This window comes from Mobula birostris, chromosome 9 (genome assembly GCF_030028105.1).
Source record: "Mobula birostris isolate sMobBir1 chromosome 9, sMobBir1.hap1, whole genome shotgun sequence".
In the NCBI taxonomy this organism is placed as follows: domain Eukaryota; kingdom Metazoa; phylum Chordata; class Chondrichthyes; order Myliobatiformes; family Myliobatidae; genus Mobula; species Mobula birostris.
Window position 1 is genome coordinate 106,987,334 of NC_092378.1, and position 26,992 is coordinate 107,014,325.

General features: G+C 35.9%; 2 protein-coding genes across 9 annotated transcripts in view; one reads left to right on the forward strand and one right to left on the reverse strand.

Moving 5' to 3' along the window:
* fam234a (family with sequence similarity 234 member A) overlaps positions 1-515 on the reverse strand; it is a 37,360-nt gene extending 36,845 nt beyond the window's left edge. The window contains exon 1 of the mRNA XM_072268554.1: positions 467-515. The gene's annotated coding sequence lies outside the window, so the exon portion shown is untranslated. The remainder of the gene's footprint in view (positions 1-466) is intronic.
* luc7l (LUC7-like (S. cerevisiae)) lies at positions 115-25,117 on the forward strand. Of its 8 annotated transcripts, none has more exons than XR_011887235.1 (11): positions 115-315; positions 4,749-4,843; positions 6,305-6,403; positions 7,824-7,934; positions 10,589-10,732; positions 11,487-11,663; positions 11,882-11,970; positions 12,144-12,173; positions 15,616-15,804; positions 18,204-18,447; positions 20,547-25,117. XR_011887235.1 is itself a non-coding variant. In XM_072268560.1 (11 exons), exons 4-11 carry the CDS (start codon positions 6,308-6,310, stop codon positions 18,625-18,627), a joined length of 984 nt encoding a protein of 327 aa, XP_072124661.1. In that variant the 5' UTR covers positions 297-315; positions 3,904-3,974; positions 4,749-4,843; positions 6,305-6,307; the 3' UTR covers positions 18,628-20,110. The 8 variants fall into 8 exon arrangements, 5 of the variants coding, with proteins under 5 accessions (XP_072124658.1, XP_072124656.1, XP_072124659.1 ...); XR_011887236.1 differs by having other exon boundaries at positions 18,207-18,447; XR_011887237.1 differs by having other exon boundaries at positions 18,319-18,447.
* The last annotated feature ends 1,875 nt before the right edge of the window (positions 25,118-26,992 follow it).

Here is a 26,992-nt window from a genome sequence, read left to right on the forward strand (position 1 = left end):
TGCGCATGCACGCTTGGTTCACGATACTCTCTGGGTATTGTAGTCCATTTCCGGACAGGCTACAACACAAGATCTTTATATGTACTACAACTCCCGACAACCCTCACGATTTGTTCGTTGTGAGAGTGCCCGGAAGGTTGGTACGTTACCGAGGGAGAGCGCCGACTAGGCCTCGGATTCACGGCGCAGTGTTTCCGACATTTATGCAGTAACATTTTGTTTTACAATTAACAAAATAATCTTGAAACAATAAAATGTCTGCTCAAGCTCAAATGAGAGCGATGCTGGACCAGTTAATGGGCACATCCAGGGACGGTAAGTATGAACATCTACCTGTGACTTTTCTATCAGGTCGTGCCTTGTTTCTTTCGTATTCAATTTTCTCTCAAAAAAAATCAAATAATTAGTTTAAAAAAATAAAGTCCGTCAAGTTCGTCATAACGAAGAGGAAAATAGACAACAGTACCCAAGGTGTTCTTCACTCGAATCGAAGGCCGTCGGGTCTGGGCTAACTTGTAGCTGACCTGTACAAATGTGCGGACGGAGGCCACATGTGCGCCTCGTAGGCCATAGCTGGTACACCCTCACTTTAGTGTTGAAACTGTAGTTGTGTGCAATTTTAGGTAACGAATTCGGGCTGAGCAAAATGGTTGAAATTAATTACGGAATATACATGGAATGTAGAGTTACTAGTTCCAAAGCAAGATTTTTAAATGAGGTAGAGTCAGCTCGCAAGAATATACCTTTGTAAATAGCTGTAAATATCCTGTGGATCAGGCAGTATCTGAGAATAGAGAAACCATGAGTAATATTTCAGATGGATAATCTTTCACTAGAGCTCAGAAAAAGCTAGAAAACACTTTTCTAACTTCCTGGTTCTGGTCATTTCTGTTTTTCTCACCACAGATGATGATTGAAATAGTACCAGTATGTTCTATACTTTATCCAAAATCTGCAGCTTATTTTTTGCAATTTTGGTGTCATTTGAAAGATTGATTGCAAAAAGACATAGAGATTGGAATTGTTATAGTAAACAGTCAGCTGAGATCAGTGAAGATTCAAAACACGTTCATTATGAAAGAATATGTAAATTATACACTTTGAGATTTGTTTGCTTACAGGTAGCCACAAAGCAAGAAACTCAAGTAACCCAATTTTAAAAAGAAAGAAAGACCATTACTACTGCGCTGAGAAAGAGGGGAAACACACACAAACCATGCAAGTGATAGGAGCAAGCTGCAGCATTCCGAACCAGATTGAGTCCTTAGATCCACTCCCATGTCTGGATCTCAGTTCATCGTATTAGTGAGGCAAAAATACTGCAAAACTCACAGAGACAGATAAAACAAGATGCAAGTGGGATACTCAACCAAAACGAAGTGTGAATTTTGAAATAAAAGTACCCAGAATATTAAAGTGCTGAGCAGGTCAAGTTGTGTCTGGAGAGAGAAGCAGTCATTTTATATTCACTCTGAAAGACTATGATTTTTTTTCTCTTCCTTTCCACTTATTACTGCTTAACCTGCCTGGTAATTCTTCGGCAGTTTTTGGTTCTTATTTCAGGTTTCTGACAATTTTTTTTCTTTATTATCTGAATTTGTTGCTTGCTAACCTTTTAATGTTCAAGAGAATTCAAGTCCATTTTCCATGGCAAGCATTTAGGACTATTCTGTATGATATACGATAATAATTGATAAATACTATTTTTGCCCAAATATTGATGCTTCAGAGAACATGCAATTCTTAGTATCAGAATTGGAGCCAGTGGATGAGATATTATTTGGAGATTCAGAAAGCTTTCAATTGGGTGTCAGTCAAAGAGATGTTAAGCAGGTAACTGAGATTGAGAATGATATTCTGGTACAAATTATAAATTGGTCATTAAAATAAAAGCAGGTCATCAGTGGGTTGTCAGGCTATGACTAATGGTTTGTTTCAGCATTGGTATTGTTCACAGTCTATTTTGTAAATTTGGATGAGGAGATCAAGTCTTGTTGATGAGATGAAACTGGGTAGCGGTGATGGCTGTGGGGAGGACGTGGATGCCCAACTTAATGGGCAAGGCATGGCATATGGAATAAGATCTGCAGAAAAAATGCAAGATTTTGATCTGGAAAAATAGAAACTTTTATGCAGCTTGGGTCTGTACTCCTTTGAGTTTAAAAAGATGCAGGAAAATATAGAAACAAATTAAATGCATGTGGGATTTGACAGTAGATGCAGAGATTGTGTTTCCCCTGGCTGTGATGTCCAGAGTTGAGAGCCAGTTTCAACACAAAAGAATCATTCAATACTGAGATCAGAAATATCTAGAGAATAGTGAATCTTTGGCATGTTCCACACTGGTGGCTATTCAAGACAGATTAACAGCTGTTTGAATATGTGGAGAATGGAGGGGTATGGTGTTTGTTCAAGAATGTTGCACTGAAGTAAAAGATGAGCCATTATCTGTATGGTTCATACTTGTTCTAAGTAGAAGAGGCCCAAAGGCCTGTATCTTATTTGGATTTTCCATATTTTTTATAACATCAGATAGAGACATTTTATGCTTTAAACACAAATAATTCAATTAATAAAAAAGATGGAAGTGTCCTGTCATTATTTTAAATATTCATGAATTTAAATTCTTTTGATTAGGTCCGCTGAATGTACCTTTATTTTAATACTTAATCCATAAAATGTGTAAAATATAAGAAAGTGTTGTGCAGTAATGTGAATCTCTAGACAGCACTGAGAAATTTTAATGTAAAATATTTTACTGAAAATTTCATAATAATTGATATTGGTTCAATGTCACAGTGTATTAGGTATACTTACTATTATATTGAAAGCAAAATTTGTTAAAATCTTTGAAAGATCTTTCTTTGAGTTGTAGCAAAAATCCCAAATATTTTCCAAAATAAAATTGCTATTGAGTGAAATGTGATAAGTGTTTCCTCCTTTTGCTGCACTTGTGACTGTTACTCCAGTAAAATAAACATAACAAGACTAATGAAACTTGGAGAAAAACCATCTTTGGTTTTGGCCTATTTATAGAGGATGAAGTTGTCCTTTAATAATATGCCCAGGACTAAATTCCAGTAAATAACAGCAGCCCTTTGAAATTGCATCTTGTTGAAACACGGGAGCAGAATATAACTGCAGTTTAATAAGTCATGCACATAAAGATTAGGCAGATCATGTTTTTAATGTCAAAAGTAAGCACTGAAGATATGTATGAGGAAACTGCTTTTGAAAGTTTCTAAGGTGATCTTTCTGTTCTCTTTGATAGCAAAATTCTTTTTGCCGTGATGGGACACATGGGTACTGTTGATTTATTTTCACTACTCTCGTACATTGCATTGTGTATGCTTTGGTACAAAATTTTTATTATTGTAGATAATATCTGATTTTATTTGAACATTTTGTTTAGAACTTTTAAAAGGAATTTTCGTTCCATGATTTATAGTGAAGAAAATCCTTAAGGTTGTGTATCTTTTAACTGTAATATCTTTCAAAATAGTTTGGTGAAATGGAACTTTTTAAAATGGTCTTGCAGTTTTTTTTTCTTTTTGAGAAGGCAAGAGAAACATGTAATTTTAAGGAGATTAAACCAAGCAATGATGCTTCCCATTTTTAACTTGTTAAATGACTGCAATTATTAGTAGTTTGTTCTTTCACTGATTGTCAAATGTTTGATTTTTGTCATCTGTTTCCCGTACTGAACTGAAAGGCACTAGGTATTATCTGGATGTTCCTTTTGTAGGAATTTGGCTTTTAACAGTGTAGTGCAAATTAATGGCTTGCACTTCAATTTCTTACAGGAAGCTCAGTTATGTTTTATTTAGTTACATTTGAAATTTGCTTCCCATATCTCTATTCATACAAACTGAACAATTGTGGCCCCTTGTTTTATTTATAAAGGTTCAATGTATCTTTGCCTGCCTACATCAATCTGCAAGGGAGTTGCAGAAAAGCCTCATGTTCATCGAGCCGTGAGTCATGAATAATTTTTAAAGCTGTTATGAATATCAAAAAAAGTGTTTGCTTTTCAAAAGTAATTAATATAAACAACATAGTTTAGACTAAATAAACTGCATACAGTGGGAGCACTACATGGTATTTGGATGCTTGCAGATCTAGAGAAATTATATTTAAATATTACACATTTATCATATACACAAAATATCATTAAAATTATCACCAGTTACATTTTACCTTTCCTTTGAACACCTTGCTACATGGTGTGGCTCAGAAAACTTTTTTTTTACAGCAAGTATAATTCTTTGCAGATGAGGCGCAAAGGTTGCGAATGCTGTGTGGTATCTTTTGGACGCTCATTGTATATTCAAACCCTAACCTGAGTTTTTTGTCTCTGAAAGTGTTGGACGCTGTCATGTGCTGTCAGTAAAAGTGGACTCTGCCCATCATTCACTTAAAGTACTTAAACCTACTTTGGGTAATCATTTTGACATTTTGCAATGTTTTTAAAAGGCATGCCTTTGTTGGAATTTCTGTATAATATGATTAGAGTACCACATTCCAGAGGTCCAAGATTAAGAAGAATATTTTTCCAAGGTGTTGCAATGAATTGTGTGTGTACTATCCAAAGAACGTTTGCATTCTGCAGTAAAATGAGGAACTAGTCCCATTATTACATGCAAGAAGCCATAGTACATTAATTTGCTTCAAAAACGGCCTCATGATGTCCAATTATTCAGTCATTTTGATAATTTTGATCTCATTAGCTTTAAACTGCCTTGTTTCAGGAGATGCAACACGACAACGTGTGAAATTCTCAGATGATAGAGTTTGCAAGAGTCATCTTCTTGGTTGCTGTCCTCATGATATCCTTTCAGGAACGGTATGTAGTTTTAATTTTTTTTTACTGATCTGGGAGATGAGAAAAAGTAACACTATTTTCACATGACACACAAAATGCTGGAGGAACTCAGCAGGCCAGGCAGCATCTATGGAAAGAGAGTACAGTCGAAGTTTCAGGCCATGACCCTTCATCAGGCCCTTCCTGCTGAAGGGTCTCGGCTAGAAACGTCGACTGTACTCTCTTCCCATAGATGCTGCCTGGCCTGCTGAGTTCAACCAGCATTTTATGTGTGTTGCTTCTATTTCCACCATATGCAGATTTTCTCCTGTTACTATTTCTGGTTTCTTTCTGTTCTCAGCTTTTAGAATGGATGGTCTGTGCTTCAAATTTCTCTGATTGCAGTATATTCTTCTCTGATCACCCAACTCTTGTGTAAACAGGACAGTTAAAAAAAATTCAATTCCAATATTAAACCTTCTGTATAAATGCAAAAGTATCAATGTAAAATCAATAGTGTATTTTGAGATTTCATTTTGATGCCCTGATTATACATCAAACTGAAACAATTTGAGGCCATACTGTTGTCATGTTCTTGAACAGGTTAGGGGTGCAGTAAATTTCCATTTCTGTGTGGGAGGGTCATGCTTTACAAATGTCCCTATAATTTATTGGACAAAATAGTGTAAATGTTAGGGATTTAATTTGTTTTACAGATAAAAATTAATATAACCATAATTTCTTTCAAGTAAAAATAAATTTATGGTCTGTAATAGACCACTGTAAGTTGCTTGGGAAGCATTGCTGTCAGTAAATTGCAACTTTTTTGTCTGAATGAAATTTCCAACTCCCTATCAGTACAAAGGTATTTAAAGCAGGTGGCATTTCAGTAATATCAGCATCCTTGGCATCCACAGCCATCTATGGCAATGAATTCCATAGATTTACAACCCTCTAACTTAATAAATTCTTCATCTCTGTTCCAAAGGGATATCCTCCTATTCTGAGGCTGTGCCCTCTGGTCCTAGGCTCCCACTATTAGAAACATACTCTCCATGTCCACTCTATGGCATAATATAGCATTCTTTGGGCAGGATAACTTTTAATTGAATACACCAGGCTAAAATTTTGCAGGATGTTCATTGATGCTTTTTATAAACAGTTGAACTAATCAGTCCTAAATTTTTGAATTCAATAGAACAGATAACAAAATTCACTGTGGGGTTCAAGATATTTTGATGTAAATGGCTAAGCTACAAGACTATACTAATGTGTTGACGTTTTTTAAGAATTTATTATTAACATGTAGTTAGTATTTTGGATCTTAGAAACCTGGTAAATTTTTGAATTTTTAATTTTACTTTTTAAAAAGTAGTAAGCCTTAAATTAATTAAGGAATGTAATGGTTAGCGCATTGTTTTAACAAAATATCGCAGCTTGCATTTAAAGGACATTGTCTGTTTTTGAATATTGTGTTTCCACTCAAAATGTTCTGTTTACTAGCGTATGGACCTGGGAGAATGCACAAAGATTCATGACCTCGCTTTGAGAGCTGATTATGAAATTGCTGCAAAAGAACGAGATTTATTCTTTGAACTTGATGTAAGTTACCTGATTGTTTGAGTGTGAATTATTTGATTATACTTTTCTAATGGTTAATGAGGAAAAGGCTCTTCAATCTTTGCCTCTTACTGTACTTTTATTTTCACTGCTAATATGAGATGTATCAAACTTCATAATGTTAATTTGCATAATTTCCAAATCAGCACAGAACTTGCTGCTAACAGCATAACAAGCTGAGGTTTATATGTTTAAATCAGACTTTGTAAGACTAATATCATTAATGGTGCATTTTTGTATGAAATTTCAATTGACTCATTTATGTTCCCAAAGAGTTAAATCTGCTTTCTTTACACAATATAGCCTATCATATGAATTCAGTCTTTCAACTGCTTTAAATGACTTGGGTAGTAATTGAGCTTCATCAAATCACTATTAATGTGATAATTAGATTATAACTGACTGATCGCTCATGCTGATTTTGATAATACAATTGAAAACAAAAAGCTGCATATCTGAACTAAGACAAGGAAATCTGGCACTGCTTCAGCCAGTGTTTAAGGACTTATTCTACTGAAGATTATAGTTGTATTCTTCCAGTAAGCAAGATCTGTTGTATAGTTTTGTATTGCAGATCTTTTCAGCAATCAGATTGTTTTATTGGAGTCAACTTTAGACTCTGACCTTAATTTCTAATGAGGATAATTGTTCCAAAGTGGTGATTTGCTTGTCCTGTTGTTTCTGCTTCATATTTCTTTTGCATCTTCAGACAAATTGAAGCTAAGTACTGCACAACTGGGAACTCATAAAAGTATGGTTGATTTCTTACAGCTGCAGTTACTGAGGGGATCACTAGGGGGAGAGCTTTAAAACTTCTGCAATTGTGCTTTGTCTGTTCTCACCCAACATGATAAATATAAGACCTCCTCTGTCTTAACTGTAACATTGTACTATTTTGAAGATTGGTTACTCTTTATATGTTAAAAGATTCTTACAAAATTAATGCTATTAAGATTTTTGAAATGGAAGGGGGAAGAATGCAAACTGTGGGGGAATAGCTTAGTGCTGGAGCAAATAGAGCGTATTTTGTGAATGAAATGGAGGACAATTGTATTGGGAACCACAGCTAGAGAGAATTTAGAATGAACATTCTTTACATTTATAGATGACAATCTTAAAGTCTTTGCTAAGAACGGCAAAATGACTGGAGTTTGAAGAGAATAGGAATATAGAATTTGAATCTAAAAGAGGTATAATGCTGCATGGCTGTTTTGAATAAGTTTGTAAAATTTACCTAGTGCACTCATGGCAGACTTGTGCCAGCAGGCACAGCAAGGATTGAAAAAAGAGAAGTATACCAAACAAGAAAATATATGTGGGGAATTCAAAAGTATGATGGGGCTATCCAAAATTTAAATATTTCACTATGGTTTTGTGAAAAAATGTCATTATCATTTTGTAGGCTATGGAACATCTTGAAAGTTTCATCGTTGACTGTGATAGAAGAACAGATATTGCCAAGAAGCGCTTGGCAGAAACACAAGAAGAAATAAGTGCTGAAGTAGCTGCTAAGGTATATTTGCCATTTACTTAGCTTGAATGTAGATTCCTGTATTCTCTTCATCTGAATTATAAATTTGGTGATTATGTCAATAAGAGAGGGGAGTTGAACCCAGTCAATGAATGATTTTAAAAATTCACTTTTTGTTGCGGAAGGAATTCAAGCAGAGTTAATGCAATATTCTTTGGACGTAACTGAATCTATGAATGGATAGTTGATGGTTGCCATGGACTTCATCTGAGGGATCTTTTTCTGTGTTGTACTTCTGAGTTTTCAGCTAGAAAATTGCAACATAGACAGTCATGGCTTTTCCAGATTAATTCCAGATTTTATATTTAACCAGATAAACTTATTCTGGGAATGTTTATTGCCCGGGGAAAAAGTTTTCTTCTATTGATAGACTTCTCAATATTGCAAGGTGAAGTGGTCAGTATGCTTTTTTTTTATAAACAAAGGAGTTGCTGCCTATTATTCACATTCAGACATCCTGATTTGGATACATGATAAATATATTTGTTTGGAACCAATAAGGGCATACATAAATGTGACTGCAATAGTGACTTGCAAATTCCAAAGTCTGCTCTGCCCAAAAGCAGACTTGGTTTGAGTGTTTTGCTGGCAAGCATTATTTTTCCTTACGTTGGTAACAAAGATGAAAGTTCTTGCAAGTTTTCAGGAAAATGAAGTATTTCAAGTCTTTGAGAAAGCATTAGTGCAGCCTATTTTCTAGTTTTCCAAAATAAGATAAAATTGAGATAGATTAGCTTTATTTGTCGCATGCACAGCAAAACATACAATGAAATGCATCAGTTGCATCAACGATCAACACAGTCTTAGGATTATGCTGGGGGCAGCCCGCGAGTGTTGCCAACACAACTTACCAACTCTAACCCACGTGTCTTTGGAATGTAGGAAGAAACTGAAGCACCCGGAGGAAACTCTACAGTCATAGGGCAGACATACAGACTTCTTACAGACAGTGGCGGGAATTGAACCTAGATCTTCAGATCTTTGGTGCTGTAAAGCCTAAAGCTAACTGCTACACTACGGTGTCGCCCTTTAACAGTAACTTTAATGTGAAATGTAACCTTTTATTTCCTCTGCAAACTTTTGGTTAAAGATCATAGATCATCTAGGGAATTTTTATGGTGTTAAGAATGCATTCATGTGCTTTTAGTTTAACAATGCAGTCCTTTCTACTTTGCATTCTTTAGCAATTTTCTATTTGACAGAATCATTCCTACTTCTTTAAAAATAATGACTTTTAGTTATGATTACGTAAAGTAACATAGCTAATATTTACTTACTCTGTTCCTAAGAGTAAAATCCTTGGTGTTTAGAAGAAGGTGCAGTGACTGCGTTGAAACGTGTATATATAAAAAAAATTGGGAGGAATTTATAGCATAGATTGTCTTTAGATGTCAGTCTTAAAATTCTACATAATTGGCATATGGGGTAATTGAGAATACTGAAGCAAATCTGAACCAGAAGGTTGAGGCAAGCTTTGGCATTATCTAAAGGGTTTTACCCAGGTCACTGTTGGCGAGTCCATCTTACTCTGTCAAGATAGAGATTCTTAACATTTCATCTTTATTGATCACCCCCTCACTGTCAGTGATTTTTCTTAGCCAAATCTTCCCTCTATCCAGGATTGTAATGTTTTTGAGTATATTTAGTAAGGTTCTAGTTACATAGCAGATGCTGCAATATCAAGTCTTAACCAGAGTACTGATTTTGTAGAACCTTCCAATTCCCTATACTTTCTTCTCAACTGCTTTTTGCCACTTGGCTCATTTCATCCACTTGAGGTATCTGACTGCTGTCAGGCACTCCCAGATTTTGTCACTTAACTACCCAATCTTCAACCATAGTGTGGTTTGGATTACTTAATGGTCTGTGAATTAGGCCAATCATCTCCCTCAAATTGCAGCAATAAACTGCAATTTACCAAAAGAAACCGTACAGCAGAAACATTATTAAAAAGCATGATTTAATTGTTTCAATAAAATATCAAGTATTTCATGTAACAATAAGCCGTTCTTTCTGAAGACTGCTTGAATATGCCAGTTGATAATTACTGATTACAATTAATAAAAGTAAATTAGCTTTTTCCATATTTTTGCCTGTATCTCAATTACAATTGTTTCCTAAATTGTGATACCTGCCAAATGAAAGGTCATAGAGCCTAATTTTGAAACTTTTGGTGTGAGTATTATTATATTGAAGAATGTTTCATTAAACACAGATTTGTACAATGCCTTTTGTAACTGGATAAAATATAAACGCACAAGATGCTTAATGTTTTTGGCTGTGTATTGAACAAAATTAAGTTCTTGAATTAGCTTGCCTAAAATCAGTGTTGTTCAACACACGTTGATTTTGGAAAAATTACGGAAGTGTTGTCAGAAAAGATCAGTTGCAACTTTTACAGTTTTTGAGAAAATGAGACCAAAGCCACCATCTTTTTAATAAGCATTAACATCTAACATGTTTTCTTAAGTCTGCTCCAAATGTTACTTTAATTGCAAACATGGGATTATGTTTTTTTCTGATTCCAGCTACTTTATGAAAATTTGATGTACAAATATGTAGCATTAGCTTGGCTTCATATGTGTCCTTTCTTTATCTTCAGTTTGATAACAAATACAGATGTATTCTATTTACAGGCAGAAAAAGTACATGAACTGAATGAAGAAATAGGAAAGCTTTTGGCTAAAGCTGAACAACTTGGAGCTGAAGGAAATGTAGAAGAATCTCAGAAAGTCATGCAAGAAGTAGAAAGAGTGCGAACAAAAAAGAGGGAAGCAGAGGTATCTGCTTTATTTTTTTAACAAGTGTGTGTTAATGCACTGATTCCACATGAAATTGCTGTGGCCAATTTGGAACATTTGAGATTTCACATTTAAATTTCTAGTGGCCAGTAGTTTTTGCTTTTGGTAGCTTGTAATCCAACTGTCATATGCGTGCACATTGAGATTTTCTACCATTTTTGCTGGTACTTAAAGTAAATGATTGTTTTGTATATGCTGTCAGTTAATGGGACGTGGGCAACCAGACTCTCACAAGTGTTGAGATGTAGGATAAAAAAAGTTTTTAAAACAAAGCATTGATGCAATATATTTAATAATCGATACCAGGGAAATGTAGTGCTTCTTGGAAAACTTGGAAATTTAATGTCCATTTTAAAATTACTAACTTGCCAGTGCCCTTTGATTAAATTGTTTTTGCATTAATTCCTGTTCGGAAATCATTACTGAAAATTTCTCATTGATGTCCCACTATGCATAGGTCACAAATAGATTAGATTATAGAAACAATTAGGGAAAATTGACACTGGGGCTGAGAAATCTGAGGAAATATTTGAAGCTTAATATAAGACAAAGGCTTTTTTTTGGAGAAGGGAATATGGAAAAGTCATGCAGAAAGATAATACTCGAGAGAAATAGTTGATAATGACTAGATGGGGTATTTATGTCAAATGAGCTAATCACTGGTATATAATTTTAATTGTTAAATTTGGTGTTTTGATATTAAAGATGTTTGTTCATTGTTTGTTATGCTTAGGATGAATATAGGAATTCAATGCCTGCTTCTAGCTTCCAGCAACAGAAACTGCGTGTCTGTGAAATTTGTTCTGCGTACCTTGGCCTTCATGATAATGATCGCCGACTTGCTGATCATTTTGGAGGCAAGCTGCACTTGGGATTCATTCAAATACGAGAGAAGCTAGATCACCTAAAGGTATTTTTTAAATTGTATTAGAAAATACATCAAGGAACTGTAGAATGTTGTGGGTGCAAGGTTTCTATAAAGCAAATATTTTCATCCATTTATGTTTGGCTACAATATTGGAAATTATTTTAATATGTTGCTTTTTATAGATAAAACTGGTCATTTTTAACTAGTAGTCAAGATGAATGTTTCTGCAGTTTCATTTATTCCTTCATTTGGAATTATAGAAAATTGTTGCAGAGAAACAAGAAAGAAGGAATCAAGAACGATTAAAGCGAAGAGAAGAAAGAGAAAAAGAAGAGAGGATGAAAAGAAAGTAAGATAAATTGCGCATATATCACTGAATGCCATTAAGATTTAATTCTCTTTAGAGCAATGGTTTTAGTTTAATGCATTCTGATTAATAATTGGTCTTAGCAACTAAAATACAAAATCTTGTTCTATAGGTATCTATTGTGTTTCTATAATCTATTAAATATTGTTTTGCAGGTCCAGATCACGTAGCAGGGATCATAAGCGGTAGGTTTATTGTGCTGCAAAATAGTTTGTTATTTTTAAGCATGTGAAGAAAGAACTTTAGCTTTAAAATTTCTCATAACCTTTTGTTTTACATGTATTTTACTTGCATTGAAAGTTTGATGTATCAGTTTTTTTACTGAGAAAGGTACTGATTGGAAAAAGTCCCTATGTTTTATTGACTTCTCATCATGCACTTCCAGAAATTTCAGTTTGCCTTTTTAACAAAGGTTTATCACATTTGGTTATATTTTTAACGGAAATTATAAATGACATATTCAGTAAATTGTATTTGAATAAATCTATTTAACATTTGATTTAATACTTCACATGATTTAATAGTGCCACTGAATAGATACTTTTTTAGATTGGAGACTGACATTTTACAGTATTTCCCTACACACATCAACAGGAAAAGAAATCTCACGTCATGAAAATTTGAGATGTTTTTCTTTTTCTAAAATGTTATTAGGAGAAAATTGAAGATTGAAGTCCACACAGTGGTAAAACCAGTAATATGTTTGCAGTACACTAATATAAACCATTTGGTTTGTATTCAACAAAATGTATAAGTTTGAAACTATCTTAAGGTTCCATATAAAACTTGAAAGCACATGTTATTAATTTTGAATGGTGAGGAAAAGTGAGATCTTTCCCCAATGACTTCTGTTGCATGTTTTTACCTTTGAAGAGCATAACGTGATGGTAGGAATATCACAAAGCACCTATGGTCAGGTGGAATGGTTGGGGGAGGGCTTGTGGGGTGAAGGCTTTGCCTTCAGGAACACTGTGTGAGAACTTGATGGTTCCAGATAGTTGGCAGCATTTTCAGCATTGGTCTATCTTGACTCTTGTCCCATTTTCATAATGATACCGGTATTTATGAACCAACTTTTAAAAAGGCATGGAACTCTGTACTGCCAACTTCTATCTATTCCCAAATCTGCGATTTGGGATCCAGGTCATGACACTGTGTTCATTTTCCTTCATAGATGCTGGTTGACCTGCTGAATTTCTCTAGCATATTATGTGGGTTGATCCTGAGACCTTTATCTGTTTTGTTTCTGCATCCCAGATTCTTGCAAGCTATTCCTCAAACTTTTCTCTGCCGTGTTTGCCACCAGCTGTTATAAGTGTCCATTGTGCTGCTGTATGTATGTACTAATACTCCTGCATGCTCTGGCTCACTGAGAAAAGCAGGGTAAATCTGCTAACACAAGATTCTGGAAATCTTGACCAAAACGCACAAAATGCTGGAGGAACTCAGCAAATCAGGCAGCATCAATGGAGGGGAATAAACAGTTGACTTTTCGTGCCAAGACCCTTCATCGGGCCGGAAAAGGTAGGGACTGAGGCCAGAATAAGAAGGTTGGGGGAGAAGACATGGTGCAAGCTACCATGTGATGTTGAAACCAAGTTGTTGAGTGGTGGAAGGGGATGAAGTAATAAATGGAAGGGATAGAGGGCTGATGAAGTAGCAATCTTTTCGGGGAGGGCAGTGGACCGTAGAAGAAAGTGAAGGAGGAAGGACACCAGAGGGCAGGTGAGGAGAAAAGAAGGGGTGACAGGGGAACCAGAATATGGAATGGAAAAAAAGAGAAGGGGAAGGGGGAGACATTACCAGAAGTTAGAGGAGATTGGTGTTCATGCCATCAATTGAAGGTTACTCAGACAGAATATGAAGTGCTGCTGGGCTAGGAGAACCAGATATTGTAGTTGACCTTGACAGGCTGTCACCTCACCCGGAAGGACTTTTGGTGTCCCGGAATGATGGTAAGAGGTGGTCTAGGGGCAGGTGTAGCATGTATCCCACTTAGAAGGATAAGTGCAAGCAGGAGGATCAGTGGGAAGGAATGAGTGAACAAGGGAGTAATGTAGAACATAATCTATGGAAGGCGGAGTGGGGTAGGGAGAAATGTGCTAATTACTGGTAGGATCCTGTTTTAGGTGATGGAAGTTATGGAGAATGATGTGCTAGATATGGAGGCTTGTGGGATTATAGATAAAACTAAGGGGAACCATAGTCGTGTTAGGGCGGGAGGATGGTATGAGGACTGATGTGTGGTAACATTGGAGAAGAATGAGGGCGGCATACATAATGTGGAAGAAGGAGGATATTTCAGATTTCCAGAATGGAGAGCTCCATCCTGAGAACAGGTGTGGTGGAGATGGAGGAGCTGAGAGAAGTGATAGTTTTTTTTCCCTCAAGTGGCAGGGTGGAAAGAGGTATAATCAAGATTACTATGACAGTAGATAAATCTACTGATCGCTGTCTAATTTAAGATGAACATTGATTTACTTGAAAGCCGAGAGAAACTGAAGTTATTTTCATAGGACAGGAAAGGCTGAAGAAATTTGGCAAGGATTCATAATTGTGTAGAGTTTTGTTAATAAAGGAAAGGAAGTATACATTCCCAAAGTAAAATAAAAGAAAAATACTTGGAAGTTTCTATTTTCTGGAATATACCTACTGACCGATTGGGGGAAGCACAATTGATAACTTTTGTAAGGAAAATTGGCAAAGGTATGGAAGGCGAGGTATGGGTTAGATAGTGGAACTACAGTTGACTCTTTCAAAGAGTCAGCATAGAGGTAATGGAACAAGTTACAGCCTCCTGTTTATTATTAAATGATAGTAAACTACTGTTGTAGGTGTGAATGCAGTCAAAGGTGAGAGAATCTGTAAAAAGCATTGCAGTTTGCTGCACAATCTTCTCCATTCTTCAGTATTCACTCTTCTGTACAGGCTTCCACCATTAGAATCCTAATAATAAATTTTCATTCCAAGCCTTTGTGTTTATACCAGAAGATTCAAGGAGGAAAATCCTGGCATTTATTTTAAAATAAGCATCAATTAACCAGTGTCAGACACATAGTTGAAATAGTCTGGCAGCTATTTGCATGTGTTACTCAATTTTGGTATTCATTGCACAAAATATTTGCTTGTGTTTACAATTTTAACATTTGTGGGTCTTGTGCAAAGCCAAAATCTTTGAACAAGTGGAAATGTGAGCAAGCAAATTTCTTTTCAAGTATTTACTAAGGTTTTGATTGGTTGGCCTTTCTATCAGGAAACTGCCATACTAAATTTCTTCCAACAACATGCAACCTGCTGGAGGAACTCAGTGGGTGAGGCAGCATTTATGGAGGGAAATGAACAGTCATTGTTCCACATTGAGACCCTTCATTGGGCCAGAGGAAATCTCAATGAATGCTGCCTGGCCCACTCAGTTCCTCCAGCATGTTTTGTGTCCATCATTGCAGTCGTTTATTTCTACTAAATTTCTTTGTTTAGCTGGCAAATAATCAAACACTGAGGTAAAAGAAACTGCAACGCACAAAGGGTTCAACCTGACTGCAATTATTCTGTTGTTTCATGTTCTTAGAAATGTGTACTGTGGTTCTCCATCTTACTACTGTTAACCATTGCTTGAAACATTTACAGATCAAGGTCACGGGATCACCGGCGGAGACGCTCTAGTTCTCCTGCTCACGAGCGACGTAGGTCTAGGTCAAGGTCCAGGTCCAGAGAACGAGAAAGACGCCGCAGGCACAGATCTCGTTCACATAGCCGCAGCAGAGGACATTGTCGCAGCTCAAGAGACAAAAGCAGGGACCGGAGTTCAAAGCATAAGTAAGACTCATGAAGTTATTGAAGTTTTAAGTTTCTGGAATATCATTCCTACTCATTATGATATTAATTCTGTGTTAAGACTGCAACAGGTTATAACCCCTTTTATGACTGAATATAACCTGTGCAGTTAGCTACATATTTTATTTGTATTAATTTTTATTGTTGGTATGGATTTTAAGAGGAATCTGTATACGATGACCCTGAACACAGGTTATGTTTGTAAAATGTTGGCAGAATTATTTACCTGATCGTCGTAATTGAAGATCTAACCAGTTATTCATGTATGATTTGTTGTATTTAATAGTTGGAGATTCGTAGCTTTTTCCAAGGTTCAGCTGTTCCATCAAAGATCCATGCTCTTAGAATTGTAAAACACTCTTTCCAATTAGCTTACCTTCCCCTTAGGGGGATTAGATTATAGTGATGGGTTTGATGTGCTGTCATTATGTGTGAGTGTCTTTTTAGCCTTATTCAAGAAATGTAATTGAGAAATATGGATAAAGTGAAACTAGTTACCACCACCAGCACAAATTAATTTTGCTGTGATTGAGAAACCTATTTGTGATTAGTTAAACATTTCTTATGAGTATTTTCTCAGAATTAACCTTTTTAAAATTGCATTCTCTAATTATGCAATAAACCATGCAAACTTCTGTTAGGTAAGCTGTAGGTTTTGGGGGTAGGGTTGGGGGTGGGTGGGGGAAACAAATCAAGAAATATGTAAATTTGTCAAGCGTTTTATAAAATAATCATTTTAACCTAACTCTTTTTACTTTAGTTATCGAAATCTTTTGTATAATTTGCATTTCTGTCTGATCAGCTTCACTGTTTACATTTCATTAAGAGCATCTTCCTTTGCAAGGGATTGATTAATAAGTGATCCGAGAAGCTTCATTTTAATTGCAAGAAAGTATCTGGAAAGTGTTAAATTCGATGTATTTTGGTGGATTTTGCATTGTAACCTGGATAGAAGGAACAGAATTAAAGATTTTTGGATGTGTGGATGAAGGATGCAAAAATGATACTGTCTGGAAAGTGGCAGAAGGAGAGAAGCAAGAGAATACATGGACAGGACGAGGGAAGGATAGTGAACACGGGAGAAAGAACGCTGAGCGCAGTAGGAAAAGAAGAGTAATCCAGAAGAAAGTGACAGAAATGATTTGGGGGAAACGAGCAAGACACAGCAATAAGAGGTGGGAGAGAGAAATGTGGGGCATGTGCAGAAGTAGCATGGTATCATTACGGAAATTGGAAAGCAGAGCTGCGCAAAGGAATTGGGGAATGGGGGAGAGGGATAGGGAGGATGGGAAATGATTTTAAAGCTATTATTACTTTTGAATAGACTTATGAAACGATCAGACTTCAGTGTTGTTCTGTAGGGCCTCTTCAACAATTGTATTGCTAAGAGGATCAGTATTTCCAATGCCATATCAATTAATTCAAGTACAGAAAAACTGATCTGTCCCCATCATCAAACTGGTGTCTTAATGACTTACAAAGCCCTTGGATGGGTTCATTCATTAGGTTTCATAATTCTTTATTTTTTTTCATTTACAGTGGAGATGTAAGAAAATCAGTGCAAGGACTGTAATCAGAATAATCCTGGTGACTGCTCTACGCTTGCCAAGTGACATTAAATTGACACCCTTCCTAGAGCAAGACTTGTATGACTCACCACTCAGTGTTTACATAATTAGGGCTTGAATTTTTGGGGACATTAACTAATTTAAAAATGAAAAACACCGACTTGGAAAATTGGTCTTTTCATACGTTCCCATCAATAAAACCCTGCACTTAGTGAATATCAACCATGCTAAATTTACAATTTGATTTGGTTTGGTGCTGCATGTTTTCAAAAATGCTTTGATAGATCATGCGGCAATCTTGTTTGCAGGGTACACTGGTCAGTGACATGAACGTGGTGAAAAGAGTCAGAGGAGTCGGGGAGGAGGAAACAATATGTGTTTGCAATTGATAATGAAGATCTTATTAAAGGAGTAATTACGGAAGAGCTTTAATTAGTCCTCAGTTAATATTGTCTTTTTTCATTTGGTTGAAAACCCTTGAGTGAAGTTCTGTGTTAATAATTGGAAATCCTTATTTAGGATGAACACTAATAAAACCAACAACAGTACTCATCAAAAAAGCTTAAAAATTCAAAACCAGTGCAAGATAGCTAATTATCCCCAAATAAAAAATAGCCTTATTATAGTATTATCTAGTATTAAGTTGAAACAAATATAATGTAATCTTTAATTTCAAAACAAAATTAAAATCTCTTTTTTCACCACTGTATTTCCTATTTCACATTCAAAATTTCTCTTAACTTTGTTCATTCTATCCATTACATTACATTTTTTTTTGCATACAATATTCTGAATTATTAGCTTTGATCTTAGCAGACTGCTCATCAAGTTAACACAGATGGGAAAGCTGTACCAGGTCACTTAACCTATGCACTTCCAGTAAGTGTTCCTCGCTGGTCGAAAGGAACATTTTGATCTCTTCTTCCAGATGCACCAACAATTGTATCATCTCGACTGGTTTGCATCAGGGTTGAAATGGAGTCAATCTACATAACTGCATACGGCATCTTTTGAAGAGTTTGCCTTGTGGGCCGACTTGGCAGCTGAAATAATAGAGGTTTGTATTAAATAAAAGTGTTGTTTTTCAAGGTCTTCACAGGATCGATCTTCTAGGGAAAAATCAAGAGATAAGGATCGAAAGGAGAAGAGTTCGGCAGAAAGGAAACATGAAAATACAAATGGGAAGTCAGAATTAAATGCAGCAAGTCCTGAAGAAAGGGAGGCTGGTGAAATCTGAAGTATTGACTGAACCAAAAAAGTTCATGTAAAACTGAAAATATTTTAAAACCCTTTTGAATTTCTCTTGTTTATATATTCCTGCCATGTAGTGCTTCATTTTGGCAGAGAGAATTTCATAGATGTAGGAATGCATTTATTTTTCCATTGGTGTTTCAAGATTTCCTCTGCAGTTTATTTATAAAAGAAATAAAATAAGCAAGTAGTTTCTTTTAAAAAATGACCATCTTTGGAACCAACATGAAGTTTTTCTAGTAAGTACCTGTTTTAGTTAGTAATTTGGTCACTGCAACGAAATAAGTTCATGTCAGCTTAATGAGATACGAGAACTTTATAACTGATGGAGTTCTTCAGATTGTTTGTTTCAACCTCATTTTATGACCCACAAAATCAAATACCATTAATATTTTTTTCAGTGTTTCTGTGGCCATTCATTAGATGAGAGGCCAAGAAGCCAGTGAAATATTCCAGTGGATATTTTCACTTTATGAAAAATAATTTTGTCAAACTTTTTAATGTTTTTGTTGGTGCAGTATATTTGTATGATTGTACAGGTTAATGTTACAACCCAAGCTCCAGGTTAAGTTAATGAACTTATTTTGAGATCTACTTTGTGTTATGAAAAATTCAATAATTTTCTCTTAAATGCAAGATACTTTAAAGTAAATCTCCCTGTAAAAGAACTTTCTGACACCAGTACCTACTGATGTCAAAAAATTATCGTCATTTCAATATTGCAACTGTTATTTTGCATCACTAATGTTTAATATGAATATTATGAGTGATGTAAATTAAATGCTCAGTGCACTGAAGTGTGAGACCTTGAAAGCTGAGCATCACACCAACTATCATTTTATGTCCCCTAACTTGATTTAAAGCCATAGTTTAAACTGCCCGTTAGTTCTTTGACACTTACGAATTTATTTGGAATCCTTTTATTATGAGGAAAGCTGCAGGTTACTTATGTGTTTGAGAGCGTGTCTCTGCAAAGTTCATAACATATCTAGTTGCAGTATAACTCATCTACTAACTGCACATAATCCATTGCACATACCAGCTGATGTTAGATATAAAATAGTAGTTAACTTTATGCATTTCCTGGTAAATTCCATGATTTTTAGATTTTTATTTTGGAATGTTAAAACTGGAAGGTTCCAGATTAAACAACACACTTTCTATAGTTCTACTATTCAGTTCAGATCATAATTAAAAGTGGTTCCCTTTTGCTTGCTTCAGAGCAAAGGCAGCAACTGTGGAATTTGTTAACAGCTTTTAATACTGAGAGTAGGGTAGCAACTTAATTTATCACCCTTGCTGAGATTTTACTGATGGATTTGGCAAAATTCGTAAATATTCATTTAACTTGTCGCAGCTTTTGATATAAGAAAATCATAACTTGAACATATAACTTTCTAAGTATGTGTGCTATTTTGTAAGTTTCATTACAGAAATATTTAAATGTCTATTAAAAGTGAATTGATACATTGCTCTTGTTAATTGGGGTTTGAATTTGTCCATCAATAAAATCTACAATTCATTCTTTTACATTTACTGAGGATTAAATAAGGTTTTTTCAGTTACGTTTATCAATTTATTAAAAAAAAACACTGAACATTCCACTTGCTTTTATGAACTACATGAAGCAGCACAATAGTTCTGTATATTTTTAAAATATTCACTATCGAAAATATGCTCTCTTCAATAAAGGGTAATGGTTAAATATCCATTCTGGCCTCAATATTACAAAGTTATACAACCAGTTTGAAGTGTCTGTAATTGTTGATTGTTCCATTATACTAGAATATTGCCAAAATTTAAAGTGGGTAATGCCTGCATACTATTTTTCAGTGTACCAAACTCTCCTCTTGGTTTGGTTCTGATATCTAAAATAGTTTTTTTTTTATTGCCACTTTGATACAGATTTTCCAGTCCTGACGAGATTGTAATCTGGATCTACTGAACAAAGCTGGCAACCTTTCCTTTACTGGAGCAGTTGTAATTTACATCACCTATTAAGTGTCTTTAAGGTTGTAAAATCACTCATACTAAATACAGAAATCAATTTTTCAGTGTTAACTATGACTTCGTAAATTCAAACTGTTTGAAATTTATTCAACGGTGATCTGCATTCCATTGTGATTTGATGCTTGAGTTTCAGAATTTGGTGTAAAATATGTTCAGTCCCAAATGTTGAGGTAATTCAATGAAATGTAGAGGACTCTTAAGATCTTGTGACACATTCTAACAATGTCTGATCAGAAACTTCAGTAATACAGGTCTAAAGAATGTAAAATAGTTTTATTCTATATTTTCATTCTTTGCTTTTTCCACAAAACATTTGCTCTTTTTCTTTTCTTTTGGGGGGTGGCCATGTAGGGAAGTTTAGCTTTAATTTTGTCTATCCTTACAATCAAAAGAGTGTTTAATTAATGTCAGGTTGTTTAATTCCATTCTATCTGGATTTTTATTTTTCAGTCGTTTGTGCCCCTCTAATGTTCCCATTAGTTCTGTTTGCATTGACTAATTTTTTTTTTCAGCCACCTTTTATTGAATATTCCTGCTACAATTCTTCTTGCCTGATTGCTATCATGCAGCTGTAGCTTGTAGATTTGTGTGACAGTGAAAGTCTGAGTTAACAGATGAAGAAAGGTTGTAATTCAAGTCCTGGTCTATGGTAAATAAAGAATTTGAGTTACAGTTTTCATTGAAGTAAGTAGGATGTGGAGTCAGGAGGATGAGGAGCTAGCACCAGAGTGGGATTTGTTAACTTTTGTCCTGACCGTTTACTGTGACTGAATATGGATTTTATTTTTAAATTGAAAGGTGCAGACTGAAGCAGGTGTATTTTGGAAACAGATAGAAAACACTGAAGATTTACAAAGGGGGGAGGTGGGAAGTAATTGAAGTGTGGTAGCACTTTACTGTTTGGAGAATTTCTGTATGCTTTCACTGCAGTATAAAGGAGGAAGAGTAAGGAAAATATAAGGCATCATCTTCTGAAAAGAAACAAAGTTGAATAATTGTGAAAAATGAAGGTCTTCTGGAGATCAGAGAAGGAAGCCCAAATCAAAAGGAAATTAGAATATTCTGACCCATGTTGAAAATAGCCAAAGGTTGTTAAAATCAAAGTGCAACCTCAAGGGCAAAGATTTACTTAAATAAATCAAAGGACTTGTTTCTTTCAGACCAGAGGGCACAGCTTCAGAATAGAGGAACATCTATTTAGAACAGATAAGGAAAATGTTCTTTATCCAGAGGATGATGAATGTGGAATTCATTTCCATAGACAGCTGTGCAGGCCAAGTTATTGGATATATTTAATGTGGAAGTTGATAGATGCTTGATTAACCAGGGTGGTAATGGTTACATGGAGCAGGCAGGAGAATGGGATTGACAGGGATAATAAATAAGCCATGATGGTGTGACAGCAGAGTCGATAGGCTGCATGGCCTAATTCTGCTCCCATGTGTTATGATCTTAGTTAAAACATTAGGTAAATTAATAGTGCTCCTGCCGTGAGAAAAATTGAAAGGAGCTAAATGGATTGAACAGGACAATGGGGATAAACACAAGATTCCCCATATACACCAGTAACAGATTATTTAAAAGCAGATATAATAGTAACACTATGGATTGTATGAAATTCTAGTTAGGGTTTATATTCACTGCTGTCTTTTTTATGTAACATTTCTGAAACTGAACCTTTTGTAAATAATAATAAGGGGCACCTGTTAGTCTCATGAGACCATGGATTTGCGCCTTGGAAGGTTTCCAGAGCACAGGCCTGGGCAAGGTTGTCTGGAAGACTGGCAGTTGTCCATGCTGCAAGTCTCCCCTCTCCACGCCACCGATGTTGTCCAAGGGAAGGGCATTAGGACCCTTACAATTTGGCACCGGTGTTGTCGCAGAGCAATGTGTGGTTAAGTGCCTTGCTCAAGGACACAACACGCTGCCTCAGCCAAGGCTCGAACTAGCGACCTTCAGATCACTAGACGAACGCCTTAGCTGCTTGGCCACATGCCAACAATAGTAACAGAACTAATAAAATTTTGATAGTCCAAGTTATCAGAGTTATGAAGGTCACACAAGTAAATAGCTTGTATCGAACCCAAATAAATATTAACACAGATGCGAGGAACTGAATAGATTACCTATTACTTTGTGTATATCTTCACCCAGTTTTCTATTCACTATTGTAGTAAAATGTCCTTCGAAGTTCTTGATTTCCTCTTGCGGTCATTCAAAATTGGGTATTATGTTCACGACTATATTGAGCCTAGGTCACAATGTTATGTACGAACCATTATGCAGTAGGCAGTAGACATGCTTAAGCAACACTTCTGTGAAATAGAATAAGGAATTATCTTGCATTACCTGTATTATTTGGAACATGCTGCTAACAGCCCACTTTATCAATGCATCTGTGTTGGAGAGGGGAAGTGAGCGAGGCCATTTAGATTAATGAAAGGTGATATCATGAACTGAATGAAATTCTGAAGGGGGAATGTTTACACTGACTAAAGAATCAAAGACCATATCTGTGGCATCAGTACAATTGTATATTTCTGAAATAAAAACCAAATGTGGTTTAAAAACTCAGCCACTCGAGCAGCATTTGTGGAAACGGAAACCAGTTAATGTTTGTGATAAGGCATATAGAGGTTAGGATCTGGAAGAGGAGGGAAAGGTTTACAGTTTCTGGACCAGAGCTGGGAGAGAGGTAAAGTGCACAACAAAAGTCCAAATGAAAATGAGTTCAAGTGATGAGGAGCAGAACTGACCATTAGCAAGACAAAAGGGACAAAAACATGATCAGAGTAAATGATTAAAGTTCAATTTAGCTCAAGTTGGAAAATTCAATGTTCATCCAACCAAGAAAATACGTTATTCTAATTTATGGTGGACTTCAGTGCGGCCGCAGAAGAGGACACAGGTGTAAAATGCTAAAATGTGTCCCCTCTCTTTCTGACCTATGATGCTAGTGTTTCCGTGGCATTTACGAACAGCCCTTATTCTGAAATGCCATCCAGCATAAGCGGCTTTCGTCTGGCGGACTTGTCCTTATTTTCATGAGTAATGTACTATTTATAGATCAGGATAAATATTTCCAGATCCTGATTCTGCCTCACGAGTTCCCCTTACTGATACTACATTCATCCTAGGTGTGATGGAGTTCTGAAGTAAACTATCCAGTTGTTCTACCCTTAAAATTCAGTGTCAGAGTTCCTTTACGCTAGCTCAATAAATAAAATTATGCATCTTGAAGGCTTTAGAATAAATGCAGTTAATTACACAAACATTAAGCTACAGGATAAAAATGTTCCATGTTTACAGAAGTACAGGAGATGGGGCTAGAGCTGGGAAGAAAATACTCTTCCGAAGTTCTGTAAACTCAGCTGTTTTGTACATTGAACATTTTATCCTGTATCTTAATGCGAGGTTATGTGCTCGGATCACTTAAGACTGGAACCCATAATTTGAGGCAACATTTGCCACGGGTGACAGACACATTTAAGTCATATTTGGAATGCAGCATTTTTACTAAACCTGGTTAAGCTATAGTGAAATAGTTTAATTAAGTGGCAGGTCAAGTAATGTAATAAAGCACTATTTTAATTTGTACATAGTTTGATTTAAACCTGTTCATTTCAATATTAAATCAAGGGCAAGGGGGTCAGGTTATTACAGTCAATAGAAGGTGAGCTAATTTGAGAAGCAGCAAGTAAATTGTGTCCAATCAACTTCTAACAACTCAGATTGAAGGAAGAATGGAAAATTGTGAGAGGTGTGCAATTTGCATTATTTTGAACTCCTGGGGAGCAATTATCTCAGTTTTGATCCCTCCTCTTGCTGCCACAATGAATGTGGGAGTGTCAAGGAGGATTGAAGAGTGGAAACATGGAGAATAGAAATACATCATTCCATGCACAAGGTCATAATTACATTATATTGCCCTGAATTTTATCATCTCTTCAGTTTGACTAGTTTCAGTTGATGTAATACTCTGCTCTTCCCATCATCTCAGCCATCCATTATATATTGTATTATTATGCAAATTTAGCACTTGAGAATGTATGCCGGGTATTTGCCTCAATTGCTTTTTGTATTGGTAAATTCCACATTTCAACAATTCTTTATTTCACTAATGGATTTATTAGCTGTTTTGTGTTATGTATGTATTTAATTTTGCACCATCTCGCAAGTATGCACCACACATGTCCCACTCTTAATGGTTCCAGTGGTTATCTCAAAGTTTTCTCTAAAGGAATCATTCAATCCTTTCCAGTCTTTCCTGGTTGTTGTGACCTTAGTTCAGATGCTATCCTGTGAAGCATATTTGTGTATTCTTCAGTATATATGTGTGTGTGTGTGTGTCTTTTAATGCATAGTTGGGAAAGCAGAACCCTTACATGGAGCTTGATCAAGATTTGATAAGTTTAACATTATTTTCAATTCCAAAATCCTGGAAATAAACCCATTGTTAGCATTTTCATTACATTGTTGCCTTCAGTGCTACTTTTAATGTCTTGTTAAAGTGATTTCTTTGCATTTCTATCCATTCAATTTGTTTTCTGTGATATAGAAAAGTAAAGTTCCATTTTCAAATGACTTCCTTATCCTTATTACACCACAAAATGCATTGAAACCAATTAAATACTACAAAAATATTGTAATTTCAATATGGAAAATATGGTGAGGAGGCAGAGCTAAAGCCTTAATGGATTAAGAAGGAAGCGTGCACAGGCTGGAGTGTTTTGACCTTGAAAGTTGAGCCATGGAGTAAGTGCATAGCATGTTCTCTCAAACATCAAAGTGTCCATGGTTAACTCTATTTTAGTGGTGTTGATGGAGCAACAAATGTGATATTCCTGTTTCAAATTATTTGCAAATTAATTTCAAATATTAATGCTGAATTGCTTGTTCCTCTGTTCAAATCATATGCAAAGATTATGAAAGATACTAGCTCTGTCCATGAACCTTAGATATTCTATTAGGGTTCTTTGACAATATATGTAGCAGATTAGGTCCACAAGGATCCTGTCTGGTTTAAGTGTCCTAAACCTTTTTCTTCCTGATTAAATTTAGGATCTTTCAGGTCATCCAATGTTCCCTTACCATTCTTGTCTTTTCTGGAACATGCTATTCCTGATATCTGATCAGCTGATCTTTAAGCAACTCCTACATGTCAGTGGAGGCCTTGCCCACAGAACACTTAACTCCCAATCAATGCCACTTAGCTCCTGTCTTATTCTGTTATAATTTGCCTTCCCCTAATTTAGATTCTTCCCTGAAGATCCAAGGTACAGTCAACATGGCTTTGTGCATGGTAAGTTCTAACCAATTTTAGAGTTTTCAAGGAAGTTAACAGAAAAATTCATGAGGGCAAGCTGGTGCACCCTGTCTAGTGGACTTTATTGAGACCTTTTAAAGGGTCCTGCATGGGAGGTGGTCAAAGTTCAGTCACTTGGTATTCAAGATGAGGTAGTAAATGGGATTAAACATTGGATTCCTGGAAGAAGCCACAGTGGTTGTAAATGGTTGCCTCTCTGACTAATGGTATGCTGCAGGGGCTCGTGCTGGATCTGTTGTTGTTTGCCATCTGTATCAACAATCTGGATGTTAATGTAATCTGGATCAGCAAATTTGTGGATAACACCAAGATTTAGGGTCTAGTTGACAGCGAGGAAGACTCAAAGCTTGCAGCGGGATCTGGACCAGCTGGGAAAATGGCAGATGAAATTTAATACAGGCAAATGTGAGATGTTGCACTTTGGGAGGACCAGTCATGGTAGGTCTTAGATGGTTAGTGGTGGGGCACCAAAGAGTGCAGTAGGAGAAGATGAATCTGAATACAGATTCATGATGCCTTTATAGTGGTGTCACAGATAGATAGGGTCTTAAAGCAAACTATTGACACATTGGCCTTCATAAATCAATATATTAAGTACAGGTATTGAGATGTGTTTTTAAAAAAGTATAAGAATATAAGTTGCCTGGTTTTCTGCATTACTCATAAAATGTGGTCTGATCTTCATCCAAGTTACAGTAAATAGACAAACATCCATCTAATAACACACAAACAATTGCAATTTTCATGTCTTTATTGAACGCATTGTTTAATTATTCACAGTCCAGGCTGGTAACAGTATTTGAACCCCTGTAGTTAACAACTGGCAGAACCCCTTTGGCAGCAATAAGCTCCACAAAACTTTTCCTGTAGCTGATCAGATTTGCACACTGGCAAGGAGGAATTTTAGACCATTCTTCCATACAAACTTTCAGTTCATCGATATTTCTGGGATGCCTTGCATGAACAGCCTCTTCAGGTCATGCCTTAGCATCTCAATTGGACTAGGGTCTGGACT